Source organism: Gossypium hirsutum, chromosome D04 (assembly GCF_007990345.1).
Source record: "Gossypium hirsutum isolate 1008001.06 chromosome D04, Gossypium_hirsutum_v2.1, whole genome shotgun sequence".
NCBI lineage: Eukaryota > Viridiplantae > Streptophyta > Magnoliopsida > Malvales > Malvaceae > Gossypium > Gossypium hirsutum.
Genome location: NC_053440.1, coordinates 8796293 through 8808689, shown reverse-complemented (window position 1 = coordinate 8808689; position 12397 = coordinate 8796293). Strand labels below are relative to the sequence as shown.

Below are 12397 nucleotides of genomic sequence, written 5' to 3'. Positions count from 1 at the left end.
AGCAGATTCATGGAGAAGCCGAAGCAAGACCACTTAATTGCCGCAAAAAGAATTTTGAGATATATCAAAGGTACGATGAACCATGGTTTATTCTATACCCACTCACAAGATTCAAAATTAGTTGGCTACTCAGATAGCGATTATGGGGGAGACTTGGATGATCGGAAAAGCACTTCCGGATATGCATTCCACATCAGTTCCGCAGTTTTTTCATGGTCGTCAAAGAAGCAACAAACAATTGCTCTCTCAACATGTGAAGCAGAGTATATGGCCGCAGCAACTTGTACATGCCAAGCAATGTGGTTGAAGAATATTTTGGGAGAAATAGGTGTTTCAAATGAAGGTCCAATTACCATCTACGTTGACAACAAATCCGCTATATCACTTGCCAAGAATCCAGTGTCGCACAGCCGAAGCAAGCACATCGATACGAAGTATCATTTTATCCGAGAGCAAGTGAAAAACAAAAACGTGGAGTTGGTCCATTGCAGGACAGAAGATCAACTGGCAGATATTTTCACAAAGCCGTTGAAAGTGGAGACATTCAACAAATTCAAAGAGAAGCTCGGTATGAAAGTTGGGTTTGAGGGGGAGTGTTAGAAATCAAACCCACTCCAAGCATAATCTAGAAGCATGAGACGTGGAGCAATTTTGTGCCATGCAAAGTGCTAAAATTTTAGCCATACAAAGTGCTCCATTATTGAGATGTTTTGTGGCTGGAAATTAAGTGGATTAATAGCCACATTTGTTGTCACTTTATCAGCCTATAAATAGAGGCTTGAACTTGTGTTGTAATAAAGAAAAATGAGAAGAAAAAAGAAATAAGAGAAGCAACGTGAGTGAGAGTGAGAAGGTTAGCAAACCTTGAGTGAGTTAAAATCTAGCAGCAGCTAAACTATCTAGTCATTGAGAAAATATTTGTAATCTTCGTATTGTAATATATTGAGTGTGTAATAAAAAGTAAATTTTCGGCCCATCACGTTTCCAACAACACCTCACTGGCCTTAATTCAACAGGGGCTATATTCGATTTCGACCCTAATATAACAGTTTCGAGATCAACTCCTGTGATTGCGCATGATATGCTTGTCTTTGGATTGGGTTGACCTGCTTATGTTGTTGCAGTTAAATGATCCAATGGGCGACTTGTCTGGTTAACCCAGCTCGATAAACACTCCAAAGCTCTTATCACCATGTCAGGAACTTATTACAAGGGGTCAGTCTTTTTCTGTTATATATCATCTTCTACTCCGTCTACTGACTAAAAGCTTCCTTTACGTTGCAAGTTGGGTTGTATGATAACCCCAAATTGTGGGGTTTCAACCTGATCTTTTTTTCATTTTTTTAATTTTGAAAATTGGGGTTCGGTATTTCATTGAAATTTCTGGATTATATATTCATTAAAATACTTCCTTTTTTATTTTATAACTATTTCTATATATTTTAATTAAAATATCCTAATTTTATTAGATTTTATAATATGTTTTTCGTTCAATCTTGTAAAATTTCGACACCTTACGAGTAGGAAAATATTTTTTTCCCGAGGTTGGGCTGCACGTTAAAAATATTAATAAAATCATGTTGAAGTCACGACACCAAAACCAAAAAAGCCTCCTGCCCTACCCATATGATTGCAATCACTAGTTGAGAGCTATGGTTGATGTTAGGTAGGTTCGGTTTCTGAAAGAAAAAAGGTTAGTTAGGCAACTGAAATCACAGAATTTATAGCAATTAAAAGAGAAACATGATTAACCATTTGTTGTTTGAGCACTGCATAATTAGATTCAGTCATGTAAATAGGCAAATATGGCAGACTGATCGGTTTCAATTCGAATTGACTTAGGCATTTCTATGTTGGCACATCTTCAAACGAGGAGACCGTCAGCATTGAACAATGTTGTATCTTCCGAGGAAGCTTTGTCAAACTAAATGCCCGGACTGGAAAAATCTTGTGGCGGACCTATATGTTGCCTGACAATTTTGGCCAGCGTGGGGAGTACGCCGGAGCAGCTATTTGGGGAAGTAGCCCATCAATTGATATCCGCCGGAACCATGTATATATTGGCACAGGGAACCTCTAGTCTGCACCTAAAAACGTAAGAGACTGTCAGGAGAGACAAAACAATCGAATAGATATGCCTTCTACTGATGAATGTGTGGAGCCTGAAAATCACTCAGATTCGATTATAGCTCTTGACTTGGATACTGGAAAGATCAAGTGGTTCAATCAATTAGGGGGTTATGATGTTTGGTTTTTTGCATGCAACAATGTGTCCAACCCCAAGTGTCCTCCTGGTCCCAACCTCGGTGCTGATTTTGCGGCAGCACCTATGATGCTAACCACATATGTCGATGGAATTAAGCGAGATCTTGCTGTCGCTGTTCAGAAAAGTGGATATGCTTGGGCTTTGGACCGTGACAATGGCAAACTTATATGGTCCACTGTAAGATATCTTTAATGCTTAACTTATGAAAATAGTCAATTCATTACCTTTACATTGTAACAACAAACTTTCAAGTCGTCTGTCTCAAAATAATAAGATTGAAAGTACGCTCTCCTATCCATAGGTCTTGTGGTGTGCTTTTGGCTCAAACCAAAGACCAACGCCCTAGGCGAGACCTCTTGTAGCATAAGTAGTATCGCTTTAGTTGGATGATAAAACCTTGAGGGATATACACTGTCATACTTTAACTGGTAATTTGGAACGTAGGAAGCTGGACCTGGTGGCCTCACTGGTGGAGGAACATGGGGAGCCGCCACAGATGAAAAGAGGGTCTACACCAACATCGCTAACTCCGATCGCAAGAACTTCACCTTACAGCCATCTACAAAGGTCACGACAGCCGGTGGGTGGGTGGCGATGGATTCTAAAAGTGATCGCGTCCTTTGGTCAACAGCTGATCCTAGCAATGGTACAGCCAATGGCCCTGTGACCGTGGCTAACGGAGTCGTAATTGGTGGTTCAACATTTAGACAAGGACCAATTTATGCCATGAACGCTATGACTGGAGAAATCTTGTGGTCTTATAAAACAGGGGCCACCATATATGGTGGCGCGTCAGTTAGCAATGGATGCATTTATTTAGGCCATGGATACAAAGTTAGCGTTGGACTTTCCGATCCAGGTTTCACTGCTGGGAACTCACTCTTCGCCTTTTGTGTCGCTTGATCTACCTCGACAAGATAAATTGTAATACACTAAAGCATTTAATCTTCAACTTAATTTTGTTGAAGAAATAATGGACATCTCTCTACTCTTTTCTCTCAATAAAATATTGTTGAGCGTAGAACACATGGGCCCACTACGTGGGAGGCCCAACGCCCAGGTATGTGTGTGCTGGGTTTTTTATCAAAATATTATAACAAAAATAAAAAATTACCAAAATGTTATAACTTTTTTTTATTTACTAAAATATATATAATTTTTTTATTTACCAAAATATATAAAAAAATAAAAAAAAAAACTAAAAAAAATCTGACTGATGTGACAGACCCCACTGGTCACGCCAATGGGATTAGCGGCACCAAAGGTGCCAAAACCATTGGCGGCACCAATGGTGCCAATGCCATTGGCGGCACCAATGGTGCCATATTGATTGGCGGCACTACTCGTATTATAAATACGACCTCTGTCCAGCTGAAGAAAGAAAAATCAAAAGAAGAAGAAGAAGAAGAAGAAGAGTTACTGTGAAAAAGAAGAGAAAGAAAAATCAAAAGAAAAAGAAAAAGAAGAAGAAGAGTTATTGCGGAAAAGAAGAGAAAAAGAGAGAAAAAGAGGAGAAAAAGAAGGTATTTTTTTAAAAATAATTGATTATATTGTTGTTATTATTTTGTATATTTTGTAATATTTTTTTGTTTTAGTTTAGTTATTAAGATTAATAAAACTCAAAATAATAGTATTAGTTATTATTATTATTGTTGTTGTTGTTGTTGTTGTTGTTGTTGTTGTTGTTGTTAGTATTAAGATGTTATTAATGTATTAAGATGTAACTTAGTAATATTATAGTTAGCAAACAAACTAGTATTATTATTATAGTTAGTTAGTTAGTTAGTTATTATTTTTAGTAAAATTAAAAATTTTAGTGTGTATTATTTTGTGTATTATTTTGACTATAAATTTTTTTAAGTAATTTAGTTACCATTCGAGAATTTTTTTGAGATTTTGTTTTATTTTTGACAGATTAAATATTTAAGATGGATGCTAAGTTTCTTGTATGCGTTTATTTCGATGGAGTCATCTTGACAACAAGTGTTGGATGTGTATTTGAATGTCGGCAACAAATAGCAATAAGATTTAATAGAAATGTATCGTTCGATGAAATGAAGGCAATGATTAATGCAAAAATTCATAGACGTTGTGGGAGAAGGATATCAAAAATTTTCTACAAGTTTCCAGTTTCGACAAATCCGATCAAATTCGTCGAAATGGAACTTGTAAACGACGAAGACGTGGAGACAATGGTTGATCTCTACTGTGGGAATGGGAGTGAGAAGAATGCACCGATTCACTTATTTGTTGAGTTAGTCAGTATTGAGCAAAATGAAGATGTTAATGCATCTGATGAAGAAGACGGGGCTGAAGAACCGTGGATGGTGGCTCCAATATCATACGTTGATAGTGAATCAACTATGGGTGGGATCAGTATCGACCTGAATATTACACCCAATGTTGACATGGTTGATGGTGAAGAAGAAGGTGCTGGCGAAGAAGAAGGTGGTGGCGATCATTGGGATGAAGAGGTCGATAGTGACGGTATCCCGATGTTGACGATGTACCTGATGATATTGACGATGAAGATGTCAAGAACGATGAAGGCATTAACGCTTCTTCGATCGGGGAGCAGATATGGCGTATTGTGATACACAATAATCTTGGGTCACACATGTCGCTCATAGACCCCGACGCAGCGTATGTCGCTAAGTTTTCGGAGTACTCTGAAATAGTTCATTCTCACGGGCTGCCCGTAACATCTGATGATGATGAGATATTCATAGGCCAGAGATTTAGCTGTAAAGAAGAGTGCGTATATGCCATTAAACGGTCAGCATGAAGATATCAGTGGATTATAAAGTCTCCGTGTCTACTCCGACAATATATGTTGGGGAGTGTTGGAAGGCAGCGGAAGGCTGCAATTGGCGGGTACGAGCTACATTCATTAGAAGTTCTCAGCTGTGGGAGATACGAAAATTTGTTGGTCCTCATACATGCACATCAACACGTATGACAGAAGATCATGAAAAACTTGATTCGAAAACTATTTGTACGTGTATCATGCCAATGGTGAAGGACATGCCGACCATTAAAGTTTCGGTACTCATTGTGGAAATGCAAGCACGATTCCAGTATCGAGTCTCATATCGGAAGGCATGGATAGCTAAACAGATGGCGATGGAGCAACTGTATGGGGATTACGATTCATCGTATAACGAGCTTCAAGGTTGGATAGTTGTTATGCGGGAGTACGTACCGGGGACTGTGATTGAGTTGCAGTCAAGTCCATATTACAGCCCAGATGACCAGTTACAGCCGGTAAAAATAATTTTTCATCGGATGTTCTGGACGTTCGATCCATGTGTGCGGACATTTCCCCACTGCAAGCCACTTGTGTAGATGGATGGGACATGGCTGTATGGAAAATATACACAGATCTTAATTCTTGCAGTTGCTCAAGACGGTAACAGAAACGTGCTCCCGATAGCATTTGCTATAGTAGATAAAGAGAACATGGAGTCTTGGGAATTCTTCCTCACAAATCTGCGGAGGTATGTTATTAGGAACGATAACATTTGCATCATCTCCGATAGAGGGAAGGGTTTAATCGTAGCTATTAGGCGTTCCGGTGTGCCGTGGAGATCTATTTACTGCATTCGTCACATTGCGTCTAACTTCCATAAAGATTATAAGAATGCAGACTAGAAAAGACAAGTCGTGGCAATGGGTAAATGATAACCTTATCTTTTCACTATAAGTTGTAATGTTTGATGTTATCGACTTACTAGAACTTATTTTTTGTTAATATGTATGCAGCGTACGAGTTAGAGCCACATATTTTCCGGCAAAGAATGATCCGACTTGAGAGTGACATGGAGGGACAGACAAACACATCTTTCCGAGAATGGTTGCGCACAATGGAGTCGTGGCAGTGGGCTCAAAGTTTTAACGAGGGCTTTCGTTACGGCCACATGACCACAAACTTAGTCGAGAGGATCAACGCTGTCTTGTTGAAAACACGTCATCTTCCGATTGCATCGGTATTGTCTGCTACTTTCTATAGGCTGGTTACTTTGATGCCAAGAATGGGTCAGCAGCAAGTCGACCAGATTCAGGCGGGACATGTGTTTGTTGAACATGTAAGGGATGCAATGGTCGTAAACCGTCGGTTGGCAATGAACGTGGAAATATATTCACGACGACTGGAAACGTTTCGAGTTACTGAGAACATCGGTCGTCGACCTAGGTCCTACAGAGTTGATTTCCGGATCAGACGGTGCGAGTGCAAAAAGTTTGAAACACTTCATTATCCCTGTGCGCATGTCATGGCAACGTGTGCTAAATTCAACCTTGATGTTGAACACTATGTCGATGATGTGTACACGTTGGAGCACACATTGCGTGTTTGGGAGAATGAGTTCCCCATCCTGCCGGACCTATCTATGTGGGAGGTGCCGCCGATGACTTTCGAGCTTATCCCAGACAAAGGGCTAAGGAGGAATCCAAGGGGTCGTCCGCAGTCAAGCAGAATCCACAATGAGATGGACATTAGGAAAAAATTTGATGGAAAGCGTTGTGGAATATACCGGTTAAGTGGTCATAGCCGGAATAAATGCCCTAACCGAAACTTTCATGTTGGTCAGTCGTCCGGATCGGGGCGAAATTGATTTGCTTTGTATTTTGTTATAAACAGTAATTTAATTAATAATAAATTATTTTATTCGGCTTATGCTTACGCTTAAATTGTATCCAAATTGTTTCCAGATTAAGTTATAAAATACCATGTGCGTATTTGGAATTATTAAGATTATATCGAAAATAGAGGCATTCATAATTCGATTGAGCTTTAATATAATGAAAAAATATAATAATGGATATTTATACAGAAAATTCAGAAGTAAGGTCAATTAAAATACAAATATGGCTTTTTATACAGAAAGTGCATCAAACCTCTAAAATCGATGGTTCGACGGTGTTGTCCGGGGGGTATACCTCTGCGGAGGTCGACGCTCACGGTCTGGGCGACGACCAACATCCTCATCGTCCGCATGTGGGAGCGTGGAAAACATAGAGGAAAGGTCCTGTGCCTCGTTTGCTGCCGACGAACTTGAACCATAATGCTGCGGATACGTGTTGGACGGGCCTGGCAACCGTACTGCGGCCGGGGGGATCCAAACAGTTTAAACTCATAGGCGTATTCGCCCTCTGCAAAGCTCGGATAATATTCACTGTCCACCAAATCTGGCTCTGTCAGTTGCGGAGAACAATATGTTGTCGGATTTGGATCCATCAGGCTCGGGTCATCCAATGCCCCAACTTGCTGCACGTACGGGGGGATTATAGTCGATTGCCTTCCAAGTAAATATGACTTCCCGCATCTATGGTACCATTGTGTATACTCTAATGATGGTTGCAGGTCCGTAGCCATAACCATTTGAGGAATTCGGCGCAATCGATTGTTCCACAGTGCGACGTATTTTCGATGCTGGATTCCCCAGTCCAATTGAACTCTTCCTCTTTTTGTCAAGCCGTGATCATCCCCCAACTGGGCCAGCGGATCCAGGATAGGTTGGATGCACCCAAACTGCCGAAGTACCTGATCGCCGTGATACCACTCGACGACGTTGAAATTAATAATTGGTGTGTTAGTGCACCATATGTAGGAATCAACGAGTGCGGACGAGGGTACGACATTTGTAATTTTCGGCCTCCGGTATGGCATTCATATAAACTGCATGAGTAATAACATTGTAACGAGTTAGACCGATAACATGTGATAAAGATATAGAAATAGAATAGATGTCATGAATATTAGAATAGCAGCTTACCCCTTCCCGGGCATGCTGTTCAATCCTCAGGCGGTATATCGGGACATCAGACGACTTCCCGATGCCAGGACGGGTGGTCCACCTACAAAAAATAGTATAGGGTTTAGGGTTGGTAACATTACTCAATATATTATGACTACAAATAATGACAAATTAGCGTCTTATCACCCGAGTGGCAGTGGATACAGATAGGGTTGGCGACTAACGCGTGCCAAAAACGGTATCCGATAAAGCGCCCACGACTACAGCAGTATGAGGCATCCGTTGATGTCTTTAACCTACGGCTCTGTCGCCCGAAAAAGCTCCCGGTAGTGCGTTGCTAGAACAGCGGAACCACAGCTATACGACCTAGCAGTGGAGAAATCAGCTAGCAGGGGCAGGTACGATAAATGCACACAGTCACCGTTTGCATCAGGCATGAGTAATGCCCCTATCATATGCATGATGTACGCTCAAGCAACGTACATCAACTCACCTTCAGTGGCGGTCGCTGATAATTGTCTAATTTTGGCTTTTAGCCATGTAAATTTGATGCCGGAAAAATATTTGTCGCCGTCCTCTGGTGACTCTCCTAAGAATTGATAGCAAACTGCAGTCGGATCGATGAATGACGATACTCCCGTTACGGGACTCCCGTCAATTGGGAGCCCCAGCTGCACTGCAACATCCTCCAAGGTCACCGTGCACTCCCTGCACGAAAAATAGAAAGTATGGGTCTCCAGACGCCACTGCTCCACTAGCACAGATAATAAATCAAAGTGCAAGTCGGACGACCGGATCAATGCTATTGACCCAAATCCGGCTAGCTCCAGGTACGACAGCAATCGACCATCCAGAGCTATCTTTAAAACACTCACGCGGCCCCTTAATACTCGGAACGAGTCCTAATAGTGTTAAATTACAGAAAAAATATTACGATAACATAATTTCTTTCTATATACTGCGTATATCCTTTTTAAATAAATAGAACTCCTGATTAACAAATAATAAATCATACCGCGTTATTAGCCGCATCAGATATGTGTCTAATATCGCTTCGAATCAATCCAGTCATTGCGATGCCTGCAAGTTGAAAAAAAAGTTAGTAAAAAAATCTTACTTCAGCCATATATTCGTATTTTTTTTCTCCACATTTTATTCCTTTAAAAAATATCATAATTTCTAAATTTATAATTTTACATTATTTCAGTGCATAATGTTTGAAATTTATTAATCTAGTGTGTTATTTAAATTAATTTTCTGTAAAAAATAACCCTTACCGGGTTTTTTACAATAATATTATAAAAAAATAAAAAATTACCAAAATTTTATAACTTTTTTTATTTACCAAAAAATATATATATTTTTATTTACCAAAATATATCCAAAAAAAACAAAAACAAAAAAACAAAATATATATATATATTGGTAAATAAAAAAAAAACTTATAACATTTTGGTTATTTTAAAATTTTTTTAATATATTTGTAAAAACTCATTATTCTGGTAAATAAAAAAGTTTATAATATTTTCGTATTGTTTTATTTTTTAGTAATATTTTGGTAAAAAACCCAAAATAAACCCTTTCCCCTGCCCTTTGGTCGTATTATTATTTTCCCGATTTTTATTACTTTCAAGAAAAATATATTATTTTCGTATTTTATTATTTTATATTATTTCAGTACATTTTGTTTCAATTATTTGTATAACTTATTTCTGAATTTTTTAAAAAAATTTACTAATACACTCTTACTTCGGCCATTTGTTCGTATTTTTTATCTGCATTTTATTAAATTTAAAAAATATCGTAATTTTTTATTTTATAATTTTACAGTATTTCAATTTATTATGTTTGAAATTTATTACATGTACATTTTTCGCATTTTATTATTTTCGATAAATATACAATTCCCATTTTTTCTTTTCGTATTTTATGTTTTCTTAAACATACTTCTTTGTCATTTTAATTTTAATGCTATTTTCCTAAAATTTAAATTTTAAATTCCTAAGTAAATTTCATAAAAAAATCCCTATTCAACATAAAATGTACATACCATTATTTTTTCATTCTAAATATATTTCATAAAATATATATGCTAAACAAAATAATAAAATAACTATAATGTACGTAACATAAATTTTAAACACACAAATATTAGAAAAAAATTTAAATTTATAAAAAAATTACCTTTTCTTTTCTTTTCTTTTTCCTTCCTTCCCTCTTCTTCTTCTTTTTTTTTTCTCTTCTCATTTCCTTTTCTTTCCTTCTTTCTTTCTTTTTTCTTCTCCTTTCCTTTTCTTTCCTTCTTTTTCTTTCTTTCCTCTCATTTCTTTCTTTCTTTCTTTCTTTCTTTCTTTCTTTCCCTCTCCTTCTGGTCCCCCCACCACCGACCCCCCTAATATACTTGCTGCCGCCAATGGTATTGGCACCATTGGTGCCGCCAATGGCTTTGGCACCTTTGGTGCCGCCAATCCCATTGGCGTGACCAAGTTACCCCCATCACATCGGTCAGATTTTTTTGCAGGTTTTTTTTTGATATATTTTGGTAAATAATAAAAATATATATTTTTTGGTAAATAAAAAAAGTTATAACATTTTGGTAATTTTTTATTTTTCTTATAATATTTTTGTAAAAAACCCTTGTGTGCCCTATACTTGTATATGTTTTGGGGCAACAGAAAGTTAGTTTCAGTTTTTTTTAATGTTACTGCCGCAAGTCAAAAAGAAAAAACACAGCTCTGTTCACCAAGTGAAATTTTGATCAACTCTTCAATCGGGATTTATTTAATATTCGTTTAAGTTGATTTTTGAAAAATGTTTAGTAGACTCAAGGATTTTAATTGTGGGATTTTTCATGAATGTACCGTAGGTTCAAGTTTTTGTTTTTCAAGTCAGCCCATTTTTGGTGATATTCTCAAGTTTATTTAAAATTACTTGTTGATAGCCTTTGTTGGAATTATATGCTCTTGTTGCATCTTTGTTTTGTAATATTGTAACAAAACTTTTTAATATAATGGAACTTTTAGTGAACTTCCAAATCCTGTAACTTTTTCCCTTTACTTTAAAAGGGTTTTCCATGTAAAAATTGTGTGTCTTACTTTATTATTTTTTGCTTATAGTATTATGGTTGGCTTGCCTTGATTGTTGACCAAACAAAATGAAAGATCTTCTATTTGTGAATGTTTTGTATCTTCTTGTTTTTTGCTATGCAAAAACCCAAGTTGAAAACTGGTGAGGAGTGAGAATTTGAGCATCAACAGGTGTGTTGTTTTATTCAACAATTTGTTGAAGAAAATGCCTACAACCACATTGATCAAGAGACACATGTAGGTACATTGTGGATCAAGCTTGAAAACCTGTATGCTTCGAAGTCCACAATAACAAGCTGTCTGTGCTTAGAAGAATAATGATGATGAGTTACAAAGAAGGGATTTCTATAGCCAACCACTAGAATGAGTTTCCAGATTTGTTGATTCAACTACTTGGTATGGGAATTAAATCTAATGATGAGATTGTGGGGCTTTGAATGCTTCCTACTCTATTGAACTCTTGGGTAACGTTTCAAGTTTTTCTCATTAATTCTACTTCTAAAGGTATTATGAACTTGGAAGTTGCTAAGAATGGTGTGTTGAATGAATAGGTGAGGAGGATGTCTCACAATTCATAATCACATTCCGAGGTTTTAATTATTGAAAATAGGGGGAGAAATAAAGACAAATGTTAAAAAAGGTAGAGATAAAAGTCAAAGCAAGCCAATATCAAGATACAAGAATCTTGAGTGATCAAGAAGGGTCATATCAAGAAGTATTGCTACAAGTGGAAAGAGAGGATATAGGTGGTGATGATAAACGAGAGAGAATCGGTAATGAGAAATCCAAATGTGCTACTACTGCTGTTACTGATGATCTATTAGTCTTTTTTTTATGAAAATTTGATCAACCTAGCATGCAGTGAGACTATTTGGGTGATAGATAGTGGTGTTTCACTTCATGTTGTTGGATAAATTCAATTTAGAAATCAACTTTGTTGCACAATGAAAAATAAAAAAAAAGTTTCTAAAACTGAGCGAACATGTTATTTATAACAATGAATCCTAATCAAATTAGTACATGTGCTTTGAGTTAGGCAGTCTAATTCGTTTCTTGGCTTTCGACAAACACAATATTCTTTACTATTCTCGAACTTCAGTTTGCTTAGAATGTGGGCTCTAACTCCTAGAACTGGTTGTACAAAATGAAAAACTTTATTAATATTCAGTGGGAACATTAATATATTTCAACGGATTGAAACCAAAAAGATGAACCTTCTAAAAATGTAGAATTTATTTGGGGAATAAATCTCACTAGATTTTAATAGAGTATCAATGCTTTAGTGGTGC

The 12397-nt window shown here is 37.3% G+C and overlaps 1 protein-coding gene across 1 annotated transcript; it reads left to right on the top strand.

Moving 5' to 3' along the window:
• The first annotated feature begins 864 nt into the window (after positions 1-864).
• Positions 865-3409, top strand: LOC107928052 (polyvinylalcohol dehydrogenase). The gene is made up of 3 exons (XM_041091897.1): positions 865-1215; positions 1843-2443; positions 2711-3409. Exons 2-3 carry the CDS (start codon positions 2135-2137, stop codon positions 3167-3169), a joined length of 768 nt encoding a protein of 255 aa, XP_040947831.1. The 5' UTR covers positions 865-1215; positions 1843-2134; the 3' UTR covers positions 3170-3409.
• Positions 3410-12397: the final 8988 nt, after the last annotated feature.

What these genes read in the sequence shown, in the direction of transcription:
- LOC107928052 (XM_041091897.1), top strand. Translation starts at nt 2,135, where the DNA reads ATGCCTTCTACTGATGAATGTGTGGAGCCTGAAAATCACTCAGATTCG. An exon ending in GCAAACTTATATGGTCCACT is followed by an intron (nt 2,444 to 2,710) that starts GTAAGATATCTT and finishes TTTGGAACGTAG; the next exon opens with GAAGCTGGACCTGGTGGCCT.